Source organism: Bubalus kerabau, chromosome 16 (genome assembly GCF_029407905.1).
Source record: "Bubalus kerabau isolate K-KA32 ecotype Philippines breed swamp buffalo chromosome 16, PCC_UOA_SB_1v2, whole genome shotgun sequence".
In the NCBI taxonomy this organism is placed as follows: domain Eukaryota; kingdom Metazoa; phylum Chordata; class Mammalia; order Artiodactyla; family Bovidae; genus Bubalus; species Bubalus kerabau.
This window is the reverse complement of record NC_073639.1, coordinates 57,425,907-57,446,504: the sequence shown is the minus strand read 5'-3', so window position 1 is coordinate 57,446,504 and position 20,598 is coordinate 57,425,907. Positions and strand designations below refer to the sequence as shown.

Here is a 20,598-nt window from a genome sequence, read left to right as displayed (position 1 = left end):
GAAAAGGCATAGTCATCCAGGAACCACTCAGAGCCCCCCCCACCCCCCAGCCTCTCCTCCAGAACCCCCGGCCCCTCCGGTGCGGGGTGAGCGTTCTGTTTACACAGCACTGGCCCCGCAGGCTGGCTGGGCTGAGTCCTGCCTCTGCCCCTGAGTAGCACCCTGTGTGCCCTCGGGTGTGGCTAATCTCTTAAACCTCAGTTTCCTCCTGGAACAATTCCTGGGGTGGTGGTGAGGATTAAAAGAGATATTGCAAATAAAGTGTTCCTGGCATAAGGTAGTGCTCAAAATAGGACGGCAGCTATTATTACTGCCGGCAGAAATTGTGCCTGAGACTCGGGAAGATGTCTGATGAGAATTAATCTCTTCCAACTCCAGGGTTTTAGCACCAGTTAACACTTGCTCAAATAAGGGTCTCTGCAAGCTTTGACAAAGGGCCCTCAATAAATATTTGCAGAACGATTGAATGAATGAGCATGAAGCTTCAGTGCTCTTTTAATAGCTGACTTAGTTTCTGAATCAAAGTGAATCCGGCCCCTACAGGCCATCCACATCAGGGTCAGCAGACTCTCTGGAAAGGGCCAGAGAGTAAACAGTGGGGATCTGTGGACCCAGTGGGCTGTCGGACACCTCAGCTCGGCCGCTGGAACACAAACGCAGCCACACAGAACTTTGGTCCAGAGAAGAATGAGCGTGGCCCCATTCCAATCAAACTTTACTTATGGATGCTGAAATTAATGTGGATTTCATGAGAACTTCCACATATCATGAAATCATCTTTTGATTTATTTTCAACCACTTAAAAATGTGAAAACTGGGACTTCCCTGGTGGTCCAGTGGTTAAGACTCTGCGCTTCCACTCAGCAGGGTTGCGGTTCCATCCCTGATTGGGGCACTAAGATCCCACTTGCCTGGTGGCCCAAACAAACAAACCAAAAAAAACCCCAAATAACTGTGAAAACTATTCTTAGCTTGCAGACCACACAGACACGGCAGCCCAGATACATCCCACAGGCTGGAGTTTGGTACACCTCTTTGGCCAGGATGAATCCAACAGATTTTTTACAAATATGACGAATCTATACAAAACACCTGACTAGTACTCGTCAAAAATGCCCAGGTCATGGCACTTCCCATGGTGGTCCAGTGGTTAAGAATCTGCCTTCTGACACAGGGGATGCGGGTTTGATCCCCGGTTGGGGAACTAAGATGCCTTGTGCCGTGGGGCAGCTAAGCCTGCACACCACAACTAGAGAGTCTACGTGCTGCAACAAAGACCCAGCACAGCCAAAAAAAAGAAAAAGAAGGCCCAGGTCATGACAAACATGAAAAGACTCAGAAACTGTCACAGGTCAAAGGAGACTAAAGGGAGACGATGGTGAAATGTGAAGCAGGATCCTGGTTTTCTGGATCAGGAAAAAAAAAGGATGTTAGGAAGAACCGGTGAAACCCAGAGGAAGTCTGTGGTTTAGTTGATATTGTTTGCTCCAAACTTAATTTCTTAATTTCAATAAGCATATCTTGGTTGCCTTAAACGTGCACACAAGGGAAGCTGGGCCAGCAGTCTCGTGGGACCCTCTCACACACCAAGGCCAGACGCATTCAGTGAGCCAAAGGTTTGTATGGTCAGACCCTAGAAAGGGACATAGGCTCAAGGTGAGGTACACGGAAGTCTAGAACCATCTCTCCTGTTCCTTCAGTACCACAGTGGCGTGGTCCTTCCTCCCAAGTCCGAATAGGGATGTTTTCATGTGGGCGATGGGCAGGAGGGAGGGAGGGAGGGAGGCTGCATATTCAAGAGGATGGTCTGGCCATTCTCACTCCTTCACTTTCAGAGTCTTGATATAGGATAGGCTGCCCCTCAGAGGAGCCCAGGTAAGACCGTAGAGAAGTCACAGGTGGAGCCGCCCTGAAGCTGGTATGTCATCTCACGTGACAGTAGACACACGTGCAAAAGTTCACAGTGGGTTTCAGCCCCATAAACCTTAAGCCCTCAGTCAGCATCAATTCATCCTTCGTAGTTTTCCCCCAGGAATTTCAACATTTTAAAAAGACACAGTTTTCTCCACGATCTCGTTGTCCATTCTTGCAGTCAGGCCTAACTCCACGTTCCCCCGAGTCATGTTCCCCGAGTCACTGGTGGTATCCCAAAGGCAGCCCAGCATACAGTGAAGCTTCACCAGACGCTGGCCACTTACCTCTCCCTCAGTGTGCTGTGGATCCCTTCCACCTTTGCACTGTTCTAGGAGAGAGGACAGAATAGCAGTAACTGGTGCCAGATCCTCTAACAGTGACCTCAGTTTAACTGTGTGTGCCCTGCAGCATGCTAAGCCCAGAGATAAAATGTGGCAGGAAGCACTGGCTCTTCCCCTTTGGAAGGTTACATCATAGTGAGGGAAACAGATATGTCAATAATAATTACAGTGTTTTGTGATATGACATAGGGGCATCCAGAGCAGATAGGGTGGGAAGGAGGAGGAGCAGGAGGAGGTGACCAGGGAGAGGTGGAGAAGTTACATAAATGTGGCACTCGCTCTAAGCCTATCTGAGTAGTGCCTGGGGGAAGTGGCAGGAGAGCAACTCAGGGAAAACAGTGGTCACATTATGGATGGCCTTGTGTGCTAAAGCAAGGAGGTTAAACATAATGTTAAAGGGAAGGGAGAGAAGTAGATCAAACTTGCATCTCAAGGGCCTAGGGTGATGGGCCTCAGGTGATGGGCAAGAGGAGTTGTCTGGGGAAAGGGACCACAGCAAGGAGACTATTACAGTACTCTGGGGAGAAGTGAAGGACTGCAACGAGAGAAAAGGCACTCAGGAAGGAGAAGTAAGTATAAAGACTAAGTTAAATGTTATCAAAGATAGTATCAATCATGACCCTTGGTTTGCAGCAATAGAAATTGGCTCTGGTTAGTCTCAAAAGATGGGAATACCAGACCACCTGATCTGCCTCCTCAGAGATCTGTATGCAGGTCAGGAAGCAACAGTTAGAACTGGACATGGAACCACAGACGGGTTCCAAATAGGAAAAGGAGTACGTCAAGGCTGTATATTGTCACCCTGCTTATTTAACTTATATGCAGAGTACATCATGAGAAACACTTGACTGGAAGAAACACAAGCTGGAATCAAGATTGCCGGGAGAAATATCAATAACCTCAGATATGCAGATGACACCACCCTTATGGCAGGAAGTGAAGAGGAACTAAAAAGCCTCTTGATGAAAGTGAAAGTGGAAAGTGAAAAAGTTGGCTTAAAGCTCAACATTCAGAAAATGAAGATCATGGCATCTGGTCCCATCACTGCATGGGAAATAGATGAGGAAACAGTGTCAGACTTTATTTTTCGGGGCTCCAAAATCACTGCAGATGGTGACTGCAGCCATGAAATTAAAAGACACTTACTCCTTGGAAGAAAAGTTATGACCAACCTAGACAGCATATTCAAAAGCAGAGACATTACTTTACCAACAAAGGTCTGTCTAGTCAAGGCTATGGTTTTTCCTGTGGTCATGTATGGATGTGAGAGTTGTACTGTGAAGAAGGCTGAGCACCAAAGAATTGATGCTTTTGAACTGTGGTGTTGGAGAAGACTCTTGAGAGTCCCTTGGACTGCAAGGAGATCCAACCAGTCCATTCTGAAGGAGATCAGCCCTGGGATTTCTTTGGAAGGAATGATGCTGAAGCTGAAACTCCAGTACTTTGGCCACCTCATGCAAAGAGTTGACTCATTGGAAAAGACTCTGATGCTGGGGGGGATTGGGTGCAGGAGGAGAAGGGGATGACAGAGGATGAGATGGCTGGATGGCATCACTGACTCGATGGACGTGAGTCTGAGTGAACTCCAGGAGTTGGTGATGGACAGGGAGGCCTGGCGTGCTGCGATTCATGGGGTCGCAGAGTCGGACACAACTGAGCGACTGATCTGATCTGAGCCTCAGTGGAAAGTGACATTATTTGAGGACCATAGGCTCAGTGAGAGACTGGAGCAGCCAGCTCAGTAAATGACCAGGAAGCAACCACAGCCAGGATGCCAATGGCGCCACTGGGAGCTCAGTGCCTCCAATACCTCAGGCTCTCCAATGGCCATTTCTGCTGTAAGTCATTTCTCCACTGCCCCATATGCCCTCAAAATTCCAAATCAAAACCACAATGAGATACCCTTTTACCTCCACAAGACTAAAATGAAAAAGAAATGAAAACACAGTAACAAGTGTTGGTGAGGATGTGGATAGACTGGAACCCTCCTATACTCCTGGTGGGAGTGTAAAATGGCACTTTGGAAAACAGGCTGGCAGTGTCTCAACATTTTAAACACAGGGTTACCATATGACCCAGCAATTCCCCTCTGGTGAACTGGTATGTAGCTGGGAGAAATGAAAATACTCATCTGCACAAAAACTTGTATACTAACCATCATCACAGCATTATTCATAGTAGCCGAAAAGTGGAAACAACCCAACGTCCATCAATGAATGTGGTAAATCCACATAATGGAATATTACTCAGCCGTAAAAAGAATGAAGTATTAATACATGCTACCACATGGATGTAAAATATGCTGAGAAAAAGAAGTCAGACCCAAAATGACACATATTATATGATTCCACTTACATGAAATGTCCAGTGGAGGCAAATCCATAGAAATAGGATTAAACACGGAACTCTCAGTCACCTAAGGCTGGGAATAGAAAGAATGACAGTGAATGGGTAGAGGGTTTCTTTTTTGGATGACAAGAATGTTTTAAAATTGATTGTGGTGATGGTTTCACAACTCTGTGACTATACTAAAAAAAACTTCAAAGGGTGAATTTTATGGTATGTTAATTACGTCTCAATAAAGCTATTATATAAAAAAATCAACAGGCAACCCACTTGAAAAATGGGCAGAAGACCCGGATAGATATTTTTCTAAAGAAGACATACAGATGGTCAACAGGCACATAAAAAGATGCTCGACATCACTGATCATCAGGGAAATGCAAATCAAAACCACAAAGAGCTGTATCACCTCACACCTGTCAGAATGGCTATCATCAAAAAGACCATAAGCAACAAATGTTGGTGAAGGTGGGGAGAAAAGGGAACCAATGTCTACATTGTACCCCTGAAACTTACATAATACTGTAATAAATCAACTTGCTTGCTAAGTCGCTTCAGTCGTGTCCAACTCTGTGCGACCCCATAGATGGCAGCCCGCCAGGCTCCCCCGTCCCTGGGATTCTCCAGGCAAGAACACTGGAGTGGGTTGCCATTTCCTTCTCCAAATATATGTCAATTAAAAAAAAAATCAACTGACTGGACCATCCACCTACTAGATCAAGGTTAGGTCCCATGCCCAAGACCTAGAACTGCCAGGTAGAAGAAAGAGTGAAATGGCCCCCATCCCCCAGCTTCTGTAGTAGGGGGCAGCCTCTATCCCTAAAGGCTCACCCAGAGCTAGGAAAGGTTTTCAGAGGCAGCCAAAATGACACATGTGTGGGAGCAAGAGAGAAGACATTTGGGCAGCCATCTGGATTCCTGACCTAAGAGCTCACCAAGCGCATCGGTAGACGGATTCCAACTCTGCTCCGGGTCACTGGGTCATGACCAGACGTTCCGTGTTTAATCATTCATTGTTAGAAGAGCAGCTGTGTTACACCATCTCACCTTTGAACACATCCGTCTTCTGAAGCACTTTATATCTACTATCTCTCTGTTTGAATATATCCTCAAGTGGCCTAACTTTTAGTCTGGCAGCTTGCCAGTCTATTAGTATTTGAGCTGGGAACCATTTTTAGAGTTGTAGTTACAGGCAAGAAAAAGTAGGCATAGAAGCAATTTGGAATATTTGGTTTATCAAAAAAATTTTTTTAATATTTATTCAGCTGCTCCAGGTCTTAGTTGTAGCATGCAGGGTATTTAGTTGCAGCATGTAAATTCTTAGCTGTGGCATGTGGGATCTAGTTCCCTGACCAGTGATCGAACCTAGGCCCCCTGTTGGAAGTGCAGAGTCTGAGCCACTGGACCATCAGGGAAGTGCCCCTCCCCCGCAAATTTTTACTGACCCAGTCTCTGAAAGTTATCATCAGGCCCACATTGTCGGGGAGACCTTCCCTACAATGAACTGGGACCACATAGGGCTCCACCAATGGCGTGCTGGTGAATGTTTGCCAATCCTCTCTGGGTGGGGAGGGACAGGAGGTTCCAGAGACAGGGGACTGATTTACAACTGTCCACATTCTGATGACTATGGAGTGGAGAGCACACTCCAGAGGCACAGGAGAGAGGGGCTCTGGCTGGAACTCTGCAGACTGTGACTGCGGGATGGTAGGCATCCTTTTCTGCATAAGGAGGGAGGCTTCCAACTCTGCAGCTCATCCTTTCTGTCTCTGTCTCTGAGGAAGGAGCTGTATTTCATCCTGTGGTTAGAGTGTTCCCTTCAAAGCTCCCCCCTTGGCTGGGCCTTGCTAATGATGTTCCCCAAACATCAAAGCTCCTCTGTTTATGAAAACAGTATTCGGTTGCAAGTTGCTAGGCGAGGACCAAGTCTACCCAGAAACGCCAGGGCTGGGTCTGCATCTTCCTCAAGTCACATGTCTCCATCTGTGTTCTTATCCTTCTCCCACCCCAAACTCCCACCCCCTGGTGAATGGGCCTTCATCTCAGGGGGAGGAGTGAAGTAAGACTTGAATTTACCAGTCCTAGGAAGAGTACTTTGACTTCAGTCCCTAGCGTGGGGCATACTGATGCGAAGATCATAGAGGGTGGTATTTAATAAACACTTTTTGGTATTTGGGGAAGATCCCCTGGAGGAGGGCACAGCAACTCATTCCAGTATTCTTGCCTGGAGAATCCCATGGACAAAGGAGCTTGGCGGGCTACAGTCCATAGGGTTGCAAAGAGTCAGATAAGACTGAAGGGACTTGGCATGCATTTTGGTATCTAGCACTTACAATGTGCCAAGCACTGTTCTAAATTCTTGACAAATACTGTTTTTTTGTGTGTGTGTATGTTTTTCAATTGAAGTATAGTTGACTAACAGTGTCATGTTAGTTTCAGGTGTACACGTGAAATGATTCAGTTATATGTGTGTATGTGTATATGTGTGTGTATATTCTTTTTCAGGTTCTCTTTCCTTATAGATTATTACAAAATATTGAGTATAGTTCTCTGTGCTACACAGTAGGTACTCATTGGTTATCTATTTTATATATATAACAGTGTGTATATGTTGGGCTTCCCAGGTGATGCAGTGGTAAAGAATCCACCTGCCAGTTCAGGTGACACAGGTTCGATCCCTGGGTCAGGAAGATCCCCTGTAGTAGGAGGTGGCAACTCACCTCAGTATTCTTGCCTGGAAAATTTCATAGACAGAGGAGCCTGGCAGGCTACAGTCCACGGGGTCACAAAGGGTCGGACACAAGTGAGCAGGCACGAACGCACGTGTATATGTTAATCCCAAACTCCTAATTTATCCCACCCTCCTTCCTTGACAAATACTGTTTTTAATTCACATAACTCTATGAGGCAAGTCTTATTTTCATCTCCATTTTACAGATGAGGCACAGAGAGGTCAAAACACAAGTCATGGCTAAATAACTCACTTCTGGAGCCTCACAGTCACTCTTTCAATGTGTCTGAAATAATCACAAACATTCAGTGAGAGCTTGACTTCCAGCCCTAATACTTAGTTATTCAGACTCACACTCAAGCTGAAAGCAACTAAAAATGCTAGAAAACATATTTTAAAACATCCTAAAAGCCACCACATGCTGACAAGATAGTAAGGACTAGGCGAAACTCAAGGAAAAAAAGAATCCTGAAAACTAATCCAGCAAGGAGCCCACTTGAAGCCTGTAGATATTTGCCAAGCGTAGCATATTTGAACTTTAGTGTGAATGGTTTTTTGAGGCAAGAGATCAGAAATCGAAGTCCAGGATCCACATAGTGGGGAGATGAGACCTTGCCTACAATAATGCAGGCTTATTAGAATGCCCACAATAACGGGCTTCACCAGTGGTGTGCTGGCAGATGTTTATCACCAGCTTTTGGCTTGCCAGGGAAGGGTTCTGATATATTATTTTGTTGTTCAGTCGTTCACTCGTGTCTGACACTTTGCAACCCAATGGACTGCAGCAAGCCAGGCCTCCCTGTCCTTCACTGTCTCCTGGAGTTTGCTCAAATCATGTCCATTGAGTCAGTGATGCCATCCAACCATCTCATCTTCTGTCTCTGCCTTCTGCTCCAGCCCTCAATCTTTCCCAGCTTCAGAGTTTTTTCCAGTGAGTCGGCTCTTCGCGTCAGGTGAACCAAAGTATTGGAGCTTCGGCTTCAGCATCAGTCCTTCCAGGGTATATTCAGGGTTAATTTCCTTTAGGATTGACTGGTTTGATCTCCTTGCAGTCCAAGGGACTCTCAAGAGTCTTCTCCAACACCACAGCTCAAAAGAATCAATTCTTTGGCGCTCAGCTTTCTTTATGGTCCAACTCTCATATCCATACATGACTACTGGAAAAACCATAGCTTTGACTAGATAGACCTTTGTTGGCAAAGTAATGTCTCTGCTTTTTAATATGCTGTCTAGGTGGGTCATAACTTTTCTTCCAAGGAGCAAGCGGCTTTTAATTTCATGGCTGCAGTCACCATCTGCCGTGATTTTGGAGCCCAAAAAATAAAGTCTGTCATTGCTTCCATTCTTTCCCCATCTATTTGCCATGAAGTGATGGGACCAGATGCCATGATCTTTGTTTTTTGAATGCTGAGTTTTAAGCCAGCTTTTTCACTCTCCTCTTTCACTTTCATCAAGAGGCTCTTCAGTTCCTCTTTGCTTTCTGCCATAAGGGTGGTGTCATCTGCATATCTGAGGTCATTGATATTTCTCACAGCAGTCTTGATTTCAGCTTGTGCTTCGTGTAGCCCAGCATTTCTCATGATGTACTCTGCATATAAGTTAAATAAGCAGGGTGACAACATACAGCCTTGACATAATCCTTTCCCGATTTGGAACCAGTCCATTGTTCCAGGTCTGGTTCTGTTGCTTCTTGATCTGCATACAGATTTCTCAGGAGGCAGGTCAGGTAGTCTGGTATTCCAACTCTTGAAGAATTTTCAACAGTTTGTTGTGATCCACACAGTCAAAGGCTTTGGCATAGTCAATAAAGTAGAAGTAGATGTTTTTCTGGAACTCTCTCACTTTTTCGATGATCCAGCGGATGTTGGCAATTTGATCTCTGATTCCTCTGCCTTTTCTAACTCAAGCTTGCACATCTGGAAGTTCACAGTTCACATACTGTTGAAGCGTAGCTTGGATAATTTTCAGCATTACTTTGCTAGCGTGAGATGAATGCAATTGTGTGGTAGTTTGAACATTCTTTGGCATTGCCTTTCTTTGGGATTGGAATGAAAACTGACCTTTTCCGATCCAGTGGCCACTGCTGAGTTTTCCAAATTTGCTGGCATATTGAGTGCAGCACTTTCACAGCATCATCTTTTAGAATTTGAAATAGCTCAGCTGGAATTCCATCACCTCCACTAGCTTTGTTCATAGTGATGCTTCCTAAGGCCCACTTGATATTCCAGGATGTCTGGCTCTAGGTGAGTGATCACACCATCCTGATTATCTGGGTCTTAAAGATCTTTTTTGTATAGTTCTTCTGTGTATTCTTGCCACCTTTTCTTAATATCTTTTGCTTCTTTTAGGTCCATACCATTTCTGTCCTTTGAGCCCACTTTGCATGAAATGTTCCCTCAGTATCTCTAATTTTCTTGAAGAGATCTCTAGTCTTTCCCATTCTGTTGTTTTCCTCTATTTCTTTGCATTGATTACTGAGGAAGGCTTTCTTATCTCTCCTTGCTATTCTTTGGAACTCTGCATTCAAATGGGTATATATTTCCTTTTCTCCTTTGCCTTTCGCTTCTCTTCTTTTCGCAGCTATTTGTGAGGTCTCAGACAAGCATTTTGCCTTTTTGCATTTCTTTTTCTTGGGGATGGTCTTGATCCCTGTCTCCTGTACAGTGTCACAAACCTCCGTCCATAGTCCTTCAGGCAGTCTGTCTATCAGATCTAATCCCGTGAATCTATCTCTCACTTTCATTGTGTAATCGTAAGGGATTTGATTTAGGTCATACCTGAATGGTCTAGTGGTTTTCCCCACTTTCTTCAATTTAAGTCTGAATTTGGCAATGAGGAGTTCATGATCTGAGCCACGATCAGCTCCCGGTCTTGTTTTTTGCTGACTGTACAGAGCTTCTCCATCTTTGTTTGCAAAGAATATAATCAATCTGATTTTGGTGTTGACCATCTGGTGATGTCCATGTGTAGAGTCTTCTCTTGTGTTGTTGGAAGAGGGTGTTTGCTATGAGCAGTGCATTCTCTTGGCAAAACTCTCTCAGTCTTTGCCCTGCTTCATTCTGTACTCCAAGGCCAAATTTGTCTGTTACCCCAGGTATTTCTTGACTTCATACTTTTGCATTTCAGTCCCCTATAAGGAAAAGGATATCTTTTTTGGGTGTTAGTTCTAGAAGGTCTTGTAGGTCTTCATAGAACCATTCAACTTTGGCTTCTTCAGCATTACTGGTTGGGGTATAGATTTGGATTACTGTGATATTGAATGGTTTGCTTTGGAAATGAACAGAGATCATTCTGTTGTTTTTGAGATTGCATCCAAGTACTGCATTTCGGACTCTTTTGTTGACTATGATGCCATCATAGCCAATGCTGTCTATAGCACTTGCCAATTTCTGTAGTGTAAACGTGATCTCAAACTATTGACATGAGGTCACTGAACACAGAGTTGGGATGTGTAGGCCTGTCAGCACTCACTGGCCCCACCCTGGGTACAACAAGCAAATCAGTCTCATCACTTAGGCAACCTGTATTGGTATCACCTGGGGGTCCAGGGACCCACCAGCCCTGAACTTGGATGTCAAATATTTATTTATTTGGCCGCATGAGGTCTTAGTTGAGACACATGCAATCTTCAATCTCTGTTGCAGCATGGGGGATCTTTTTTGTTAGTTGCGGCATGCTAACTCTTACTTGCAGCACGTGGGATCTAGTTCCTTTGGAGTCCTTAGCCACTGGACCACCAGGGAAGCCCCCTGAACGTGGACGTTGGTCATTGTGCACTAGCAGTGCCCTCAGGAGCCTGGCAGAAGCAAATGTAAAGTATCTGGAGACGAAGGTAGCTTCATTCTAGGCCTCCAATTATCCCTATAAATAAATTTGGAAATACAGTGCCCAGCAAGGTCAAAGAAAATCAGGCAGATCACAAGGAAATAGAACACCATGAGTAAGAACTAGCAGAAACAGACTCTCAGAAACTCCAAATATCAATGATCAGACATAGACTATTAAACAACTGTGCTTTGTTGAAAGGAAGAAGTGTAAAAATATCTGCAGGAGACAGGAAACTATAAAAAGTGCCACACTAGATTTATAAAGAACATTTGTAGAGAGCTTTGTAGTTTAATCGGAGATGAAAAACATACATGCCTTCAGGGGCCATGTGGTAACACAAATGAGTACAGTGACTAGGTGACACATTGGTGACCTGGGGAGCTGTATCCAAAAGGTACAGGGCTCCTCAGCTCCAGCTGATTGTTGCCATGTGACACACGGTGCCCAGTTTGCAGATCTGACATGTCTATAGAAGCTGGATATTTGGATTTCTTTTTATTGTGGTCAAATACATAACATAAAATGGACCATTGTGGGACCTCCTTGGCAGTCCAGTGGTTACGACTCAGCGCTTTCACTGCCAAGGGCCTAGGTTTGATCCTTGGTTGGGGAATTAAGATCCTGCAAGCTGAGTGGCACAGCAAAAAAAAAAAAAAAAAACCTCACCAAACACTGTAACAATTTAAAGGTATACAATTCAGTGGCATAAAGCACATTCACAGTCACCATTATCTTCTTTCAGAACTTTTTTTCATCACCCCTCCACCCCAAGAAAGGAAAGTCCATACACATTTGAAGTCACTTCCCATTCCCTACTCCCCACAGTCCCTGGTAACCACCAATCTGGTTTCCGTCTCTATGGATTTGCCTAGCTTAGATAACTCGTGTAAGTGGAATCATATGATATTTGTCCTTTTGTGACTGGCTTCTTTCACTTAGGATGTTTTCATAGTTCATCCATGCTGTGGCATGTATCAGTACTTCATTCCTTTTTAATGACTGAATAGTATCCCACTGTATTAAATATGCACGTGTCCATTCATCATTCAGTATTTGGATTTTAAAATATCTTCTACTTTTGATTCAAATGTATGTTTTTAAATGTTATGTGTAACTTTAAGCATGTATCTGCTGGCCAGGTAAGTCAGAGCACCAGTGATATGGACCTGTGTTTTATGACCTGCTGTGACATGCTTTCCCATGTAGTCCTCACATTAGGAACGTGGGGTTCAGGATGGTACAAGGACATGCCTAGGAAAAGGCCTTCAGTGGAGCTTCCACTCCACAGCGCCAGAAAATTCTCTCCCCCACACCAAAACCCTGGGGCAAAGGGCTTGGTTTAAGAATGAGTGGTAGTCACACACCTAGCTCACAGTTTGTTGGGCTAGTTGATCTCCAAGGCACTGGGTTTACTGACAGGGGTCATTCTCTTTCCGGAACATCCATCTGGGCATGAACCCACTCTGTTCAATTCCAGTTTAGCTGCAGCTGAACACAAGGATGGCTTATCCCGGTAATTGTAGATGGGTGCAGAGCTGTCTTGAGGCACCGCGGGGAAGACACCAGCCCAGAAATCCTCCTCGTAGCCGGCCAGTCTACTTTACCTGCCAGGGTCATTTGTGCGGTAGCAGCAGCTGGGCTGAGCCCGGAACTTACATCAGGTGTGGCTTAAGCTCAAATCTGGTTCTAGGACAGAAACTCAGGCGTGGGCCCGCTTCCCTTATTTATGGCGAGGGCAACTTATCACTAGAGGCAATGTCTAAGAGCCCCTCTTGAAATGCTAATAATCATCGAGCTTCTCCTGCGCCGAAAGCTATTTAAGAAGCACGGTCGAATGTCTCTCGTGGTCACCCCAAGCTCCTTTCCTCCCACCCTAGTTTTCCAAAAGGACGAAAGACAGGGAAGCGACGTCCTAGCTCGCGTATTTAAACCGGGCATAAGGCCAGCAGAGGTCCGCGTTTCTCAACTCTTTCCAAGAGCACCTCGCGTCCCGAATCGGCGCCTTCAACTCTAAGAAGTCGGGAGCCCCACAGGAAACTTGCATTACTGCAGCCGCTGCCACACACCCGGGGCCGCGGACGGGCGGCCGCGCCGGCTCCCCAGGAATGCGTCCGCTCCACGGCCGGCCGGCCAGCCGGCCCGCTCTCCACGGGGAACTCCTCGGCACCTGCGGCCTCCGAGTAAGTGTCCGTGCGCACCGCCGCCCGCCAGCCCGCCTCCCCCACTACCCCGCGTGCCCGGAGCCGGGGGTAGCCAGGAGCCCCTCGCCACCTCCCCGGGGAGCGGGGGTCGCGGGCGCCTCCCCCGGGTGGGCGGAGAGGCTGCCGGCGCTGCTCCACGGCGGCGGCGCCCGGAGGCCGCACTAGCGGCGGCCGCGGCGGCGCTGCTCCCCCTGCTTGGTGCAGCTGCCGCCCGGCGCTTGCGCACTGGGCCCTGGGCGCGCGGCGGCACCAGGCTTTGTGTGTGTGTGTATGTGTGCGAGTGTGTGTGTGTCCGTGTGTGAGTGAGTGAGCGGGCGGGCGGGCGCGAGTGTGGCCGCCGCGGAGCGCGAGCAGGACCCGGCGGGCGCGCTCCCCCAGCCTCTCTCTCCCCGCCAGAACCATGTCGGGCAGGTCGGTTCGAGCCGAGACCAGGAGCCGGGCCAAAGATGATATCAAGAGGGTCATGGCGGCTATCGAGAAAGTGCGCAAATGGTAAGCGGAGGCGCCGGCTCGTTCGCTCGCCGGCTCGGCGCCGCGGCCGCCCCGAACCCCGAAACCAGATACAAAAAGCCGGCGGGGCGCAGCGCCCCGGGCCGCCCGCGGGCCCGGGAGTTGGAGAGGGCGGGCGGCGCGCGAGCCGGGTCACCTGCGCGCGGCGGGGGCCGCGGCCGCTGCCCAGGTGCGCTAGCGCCTGTCGCCCACCTGGCGCGGCGGCGGCAGCCTGGAGGCGACAGGCGCCCCGGGCCGGGCGGTGGAGCAGCGGGCAGTCCCCGGCGCGGCGCTTGGCTCCCGGGAGGGGGGCTCGGGGCCGGCCCCAGAAGCCATTTCGTTTTGTGCAAGTCACATGAAAGCGGCTTCCCGCGCGCCGGGGCCGCGATGCCGGCGGCGGAGGGGAGAGCGCGAGCTCCATTGTGCAGGCACCGAGCGGGCCGCCGCCGTCTCCGTCTCCTCCCCGCGCGCCCCGGGCGGCGCAGCGCCGGCCCCCGCGCCCTTGCCCGCGCCGGGCCTCCCTCTCTCCCTCCCTCCCCGGCTGGCTCGCTCGCTCGCTCCCCGCCTCCCAGGCTCGGCGCCCTCGAGTCTGCGGAGTTTGTAGAGCGCGAGCCGTTTAAATTTAGCGCTTTGGGCTGCCTGGAGCGAGGGCTCTTGGCGACGAAGAAAGATGGGGGCGAGCGCGAGGAGGAAACGCTGGCTGCGGCCGCGGGGCCCGGGGCTCCTGGCGCCCCCCACCCCCCTTCCCGCCCAGCTCTGCTGGGACCCGGGCTCGGGGGCTCGGGCGAGCGAACGTTTGGGGCCAGACCCCGGTCCTGGGCCGCGTGTGCTGCTCCAAACCCGGCGGTTCGTGTTTGTTTTGCGGAGAGAGCTGTTGTTTTTGTTCTCTGCGCGGGGGGCGAGGGGGACTCGGGTGTCGGGCCGTGCGGTTTCTCCGGCTCACGTTAGATTCCGTCCGGCGTGGCCTGGTTGTAATTAATACGACTGAACGTTTCCCCGGCCTCGTCCGGGTCTGTCTCGGAATCGGCCCGAGGGCCAGGCCCGAGACGGCAGCCGATCGTCAGGTTGGGGCAGACTTGTTGAAAACTCCCGGCTCCTGGATTTCAACTTTATTATTTTTTTCCCACGGCCTCACCAGGGTCAGGGAGGGAGAAGAGCCGCTGCGACGTTCGAGTGTCAGTGCCCGCGGGCTCATTCTGACCCTTTATTTAAAGCCTGAAAACCCGGCAAGGCCCCGTGGCGGGCTCTGTTTATGTTTAGGGGTGTCATTTCTCAAGTAACGCCTGGGTCTCTCAAAACCACTGGGGGCGAGCCTCCAGTCTAGCCGTGTCACAAGTTAGCTGTCCTTTCTGAGTCAAACCCAACAAAAAAGGCAAGAGGAAAATCAATAAAGTCCACGTGCTCCCGGGCCTCCTATGGAAAGGGCTGTCTGCAGATGGCCGGATGCCCAGCCGAGGGCTGGGTTTGGCTCCAATGGGACAAAGAATTTTCAGAACCGTGAGAAGGGGAGGCCTTCCAAAGTTGAGATCCAAGTCTTCCCTGCCGTGGGAGCTCCCCTGACGCGCAGGACGCCGAGTGCCGGGACTGGAGCCATTTAAAAATGGCAGAAACAGCTGCAGGCCAAAACACACACAGGAAAACAAGCCCACCACCCCCTCTCCAGCGGGATTCTCAGAGGCAAGGCTGGAGTTGTCCCCTGCCTGAGCGCCTAGGCAAAGAAAGAGCTGTTGTCTGGGCCTGAGTTCCTTCTGTTACCAGCCTAGAGGTGAGAAAGGGGTGGGGGCACGCTGCCTTTCTGTGCTTCGGGAGGCCTGGTGGGGCCTTCTGCCCCAGGTTCCCAGCCTGGCAGAGGCCCCTGCACCCTGACAGCTGCTCCTGGAGGGCCCACCCGCCAGCTGCTCTGCTGGGAGAGCAGATGGAGCTGTGGGGTTTTCCACCCTGGGGGCCCCAGAGCAGCCAGCCTGGAAGCCTTCAGTGCTGCTGAGCAGGCTCTGGTTTGAGGGGGGAGGGGAGGAGAACCTGTCTCCCTCCCTTTTTGTGTTTTGGGAAACTAGGAGTCAAGTACATTAAAGACCTCAGACTTTGGGATCTTATGACTGGACTTCCAGTTCACTTCCTTGCTGTGACTTTGGGAACCACATAACTTCTCTAACCATGACAGCAAAGGGTCCCTGTGTGCCTTCTCCCCTCCTGGAATAATACCATGTCTCCAAAAGCATTTAATCCTTCACACGGGGAGGGGTGTATGTGTGAATCTCTCAGGGGTGTGTGTGTGTGTGTGAGTGAATCTCTCAGGGGTGTGTGTGTGTGAATCTCTCAGTCATGTCCGACTCTCTGCGACCCCATGAACTATAGCCCGCCAGGCCCCTCTGTCCGTGGAATTCTCCAGGCAAGAATACTGGAGTGGGAAGCCATTTCCCTGGCATTAAATGCTGCCTTTATTGTCAGGTAGAAGCTTGGTTTTGCTGATTTTTTTTTTCCCTCCTGCCCGTTCTAAGCAAAAGGGATTTTACCTTATTTCATAGGTTTCCCCAGCACCAAGAAGCCAAATCCTACCCTCACTCTGCCTTTAGAATGTGTCTTCCAGTCAGCCCTTGTGGTTTGGGGTTGTTTATTAACTCTGGCCACCAACCGTGTCTGGGACGTCCTACTGGCTGGGACACTGGGTTGCCAGATTTAGCAAATAAAATTACAGGACACCCAGTTAAATTTGAATTTCAGATAAACAACAAAATAATATTTTTAAATATATATATATATATTGTGTAAGTGTGCCCCATGCACTGTTTGGGACATACTTATACTAAAAAATATTATTCATTGTTTATCTGAAATTAACTCAACATTCCGTTTCTCTCTTTTTTTAAAAAATTCAGAATGGAGGTGCCTAGCATACCACTCAGCCTGTAAGCCTAGGGTGGTGTTTCTTAGTCCCGGTGACCCCTAAAAATCCCCCCTTCTGCCAAGCCCTACCCTTCCCCTCCTCTGGAAAAAGCCAGCAGCCAGCTGTGGCCGCCCTGTCCATAGCTACCGGCTATTTCTCCTCTCCTTTCTGTCTGATACCCCGGCGAGGCCAGCTGGTGGAGTGCAAGGCAGCCAGATCATGGCTGAAGGAAGAACAAAATGGTGGGCTCCTCTGGGGGGAAACTGGGGCAGGGTTAGGAGGCCTGGTGCTGGTGGAGAAGAGAGGGAAGTAGGAGTCATTGGCAGGCGGTAAAAGGCTTGAGCCTTGAAGTAGGCTTAGGCCCAGGGACCCCTGGGACCGCGGTCTGAAGGGTCCCTCAGTGACTTGTGGAGCCACAGAGAGGCCTGTTCCCTGAGCCCTCCCACGGTCCCTGGGGGCGGGGGGGTTTGACTGTGCCTAGACTCTCCTCAGTACCTGCAGGGGACCCTCCTGCCAGGCACAGGGCGGGTCAAGCGGGCCTGGGCCTAGTTAGGATGAAGCTAGACCTTCTCTGGCATCAAGGACTACCCCTGGGAAGTGGAGAGGAAGTGATGGCTTCAGAGCTGTCTTTGCGGGAGTCAGGTCTCCCTGGCTGGCCAGCGCTCGGAGCTGACCCTGAGGGAACATTAGGAATTGGCCTCAGCTTGGAGGATCTAGGGAGAAGGGTGCTCGTAGTTTACATAGGAGCTTGTGCTGGGATGGGGCGTTTGGGGCTCTATTCCTCCAGCTGACTCCTTTTGTTCAGGAACCCACCTGGCGGGGAAGAGACAGGCACTTCAGCCTGGCTGGTTACAGGAGGGCTCCGGGCGTGCCCATCAAAGGCCAGGTCGGGCTGCAGCCTGGAGGTTGTGGTGAATCCAGTCCTGTGCCTAGAGGTGGTGAGACTCAGGGGTCTGAGAGAGCCAAGGGCCCCATCTTGAGAGAGGCACTGCTCCTCAGGGCGTGCGGGTCCCTCATGGCCATATTGTGTTTTTGAGAATGGCCAGCAATCTGGATTTGAATGTGGGGTTTGACTTGTTTGTTGGTTTTATTTTTCCAATTCTGGCAATGGATTCTTATTTTTTAAAGCACCGTATAGACCAGACAAAACGTGCCTCTTGGCCGCTTGTCTGCCACCACAAATGTAAGGGGATAAGTACAGTGTAATACACTCCTTGGGGGTTGAGGGGGCTGCGAGTCCTAGGGTGATGGGTTTGGAGCTGGTGGTAGGAACGCTTCGCTGCTCCTCTAGGTCTGTATGTCGTTTCCTAAGGCGCTGCCGAGCCGCTGGCTTGATGACACACCCAACACTCCCTGGACGTGTCGACAAAGTACCGGGTTCTCACTCAGCATCTCGCCCCTGAACTCCAGGGCCTGTCTCTCCCTGGGAGGCTGCCGGCTGGACTGCAGACTGTGATCAGAGTCTCAGCGCTCTTCCCTCTGACCCTTGGCCCCTCAGTGCCTACACCTAGAACTGGAACTGAAGAGCAGTTTCTAATGCCTGGAGCGAGTTGGGACCTGGGGCCAAGGGAGGCAACCAGAACCCGGCCGTGTTCCGCTCAGAACCTGCGGGGCCCGTAACTTCCCTGGAAAGCACCTGCGACTTGCCACGTTCATCTCGGCTCACGTGTGGCCTGCGAAGCCCAGGTCTGGCACCCTTTATACCCTGAGAGGTGTCCTATGTATTGCAAGTCAGTTACTTTTTTTTCTGTTTTAAACACAATCAAGCCTTGGATCTGACCTACCGGGGCCTGGGCAGAAGAAACCAGCTTGTGAGGAGTGAGTGCCTGTGGCCCTTTGGGTGGGATTGGAGCAGTTTGTGCCTCTTTGTCCAGCTTCTGTGGCTGATGAGCTCTGTGGAGTCATTTCTTAGTGTTTTTCACGGGAGACAGAATACCAGGGGTCACAGCCCACGTCCAACCGTGGTTCTGCTGTTACAGTAGCTGCGTGACCATGAACTAGTGGTATAACTTCTCTGGGCCTCCCGTTTCCTCATCTGTAAAGCAGGATGACAATAGTTCCCCTCTCATAGGCCTGTAAATAAAGCATTTGGCATGAAGTAAGCTCTCAGCACACAATGGCTATTGTGATGGCTGCCTTGTCACCGAGGTTGTTTCTTGGAATGTCTCTGTCCCTTCCAGGCACCTTCTGGTTATTCAGAATGGAGATGGGGAAAGACTGGGGTTGTGGGTCATCCGTCCTGCCTCCAGGAGGTTGGGGACAGGTGGATGGTGACTTAGGTACCTGCCTTTATTTAATTCTCTCAAGGCTTAAAGGGACAGGGATGGGGACTGGGGGAGCTACTCCAGAAAGCAGCGTGGCAGGGAGGTGTGAACGCTGGTGAGAATGACTCCACCTCCCCCTACCTCAGTTTCTTTAACAAACAGGAAAGGTGACTATTTACTGTCACCAGAGATTATGGGAAACTTAAAGCAAGTGTGTATAGTGCTTATCACACAGAAGGCACTAGAAACAGTCACAGTAGAATTGTTGTTGTTTTGTCGCCCAGTTGTGTCCGACTCTTTGCGACCTCATGGACTGCAGCAGGCCAGGCCTCCCCGTCCCTCACCATCTCCCAAAGTTTGCCCAAGTTCATGTCCATTGCATCGGTGAGGTCATCCAGCCATCTCATCCTTTGACCCCCTCTTCTCCCTCTGCCCTCAGTCTTTCCCAGCATCAGGGCCGTTTCCAGTGAGTCGGCTGTTTGCATCAGATGACCAAACCAAAATACTGGCGCTTCAGCTTCAGAATCAGTCCTTCCAATGAATATTCAGAGTTGATCTCCCTTAAGATTGACTGGTGTGATCTCCTTGCAGTCCAAGGGACTTGCAGAAGTCTTCTGCATAGTAGGATAAATGTTGATAAAAGCCAGGCCCCAGGGACTTCCCAGGCAGTCCACTGGTTAGGACTCAGTGCTTCCACTGCAGGGGGTTAGGATTCGATTCCTGGTTGGGGAACTGAAAAAAAAAGCCAGGCCTTAGCTTCTTCCAGCAGAGGACTTTGGGAACCATGCAGGCACAGTTTGGGGCGTGGAAGTGTCTGTGGTTTTGGTTAGCTGGGCCCCCAGATGTCCCAGTGGTGGGTTGGTGCCAGCTGGTGGGAATGTGTCCCTTTAGCTCGTGAGGTCTACTTTCCCATGGAGGGGAGGACCCAAGGCCAAGGTCTTGGCGGGGAGGCTGGACAAGGTGCCCGCAGCCGCTCATAATTCTCGGCTCTGGTGCAACCCCTGTTGCTAAAATTGCTGAGGGCTCCTGGCTGCCATGCCACCTGCAGCAGGTGTGTGTCTGGCCCCGACATCATCTCATGGGGCCCTTGAATCAGCTGATTTCCTTAGCGTGACCTCCCACGTCTCTGAGATGGCAGAGTGTGGTGCTGGGAATGTGGACTCCAGAGCCCCAGCGACCTGGTTGGAATCCCAGCCTTTCTTCTGGGGGAGCTTTCCCTGAGCCTCTGTTTCCTCAGGCATGTGGTCTCTGGTTGTCACCCCTAGCGCTAGGGGCAGGAAGCTACAGGACCTGACTTATAGGCTGTGAGAGGTCGGGACCAAACTTGGGAGGCTGGGGTGATAACTAGAGGAGGAAGATGATGCTTGGAGTAGAGAGGTGGGAGGAGAGAGTGGTCATTATCATTACCTTTGGTGAAAACTAGTCACTCGCTTTCCTTCCCACGGCTTCTGGCTTACTTCTCACTGTCAACCCTCTCTGACAACCGTGCCCCAGGCGTTTAGGATGCAGCTGAGGGTGGGTCAGGGGCAGCAGTGCAGACATTAGAAGCTGAGACCCTGAACTCAAACCCATCTCTGAGTGTAGGGTCTCAGAGCAACCTCCC

At 49.9% G+C, this 20,598-nt stretch overlaps 1 protein-coding gene across 4 annotated transcripts in view; it reads left to right on the top strand.

Annotated features, from left to right (window-relative positions):
- Positions 1 to 13,208: 13,208 nt before the first annotated feature.
- Positions 13,209 to 20,598, top strand: part of BCL7A (BAF chromatin remodeling complex subunit BCL7A) — a 28,627-nt gene continuing 21,237 nt past the window's right edge. For 2 of the 4 annotated variants that reach the window (XM_055549756.1, XM_055549755.1), the window contains exon 1: positions 13,619 to 13,850. In XM_055549756.1, the coding sequence (XP_055405731.1) occupies positions 13,759 to 13,850 (92 nt within the window). In that variant the 5' untranslated portion in view covers positions 13,619 to 13,758. Of the gene's footprint in view, positions 13,338 to 13,613; positions 13,851 to 20,598 lie in introns of those variants that run through there. The other 2 variants (XM_055549753.1, XM_055549754.1) reach the window with 2 other exon arrangements.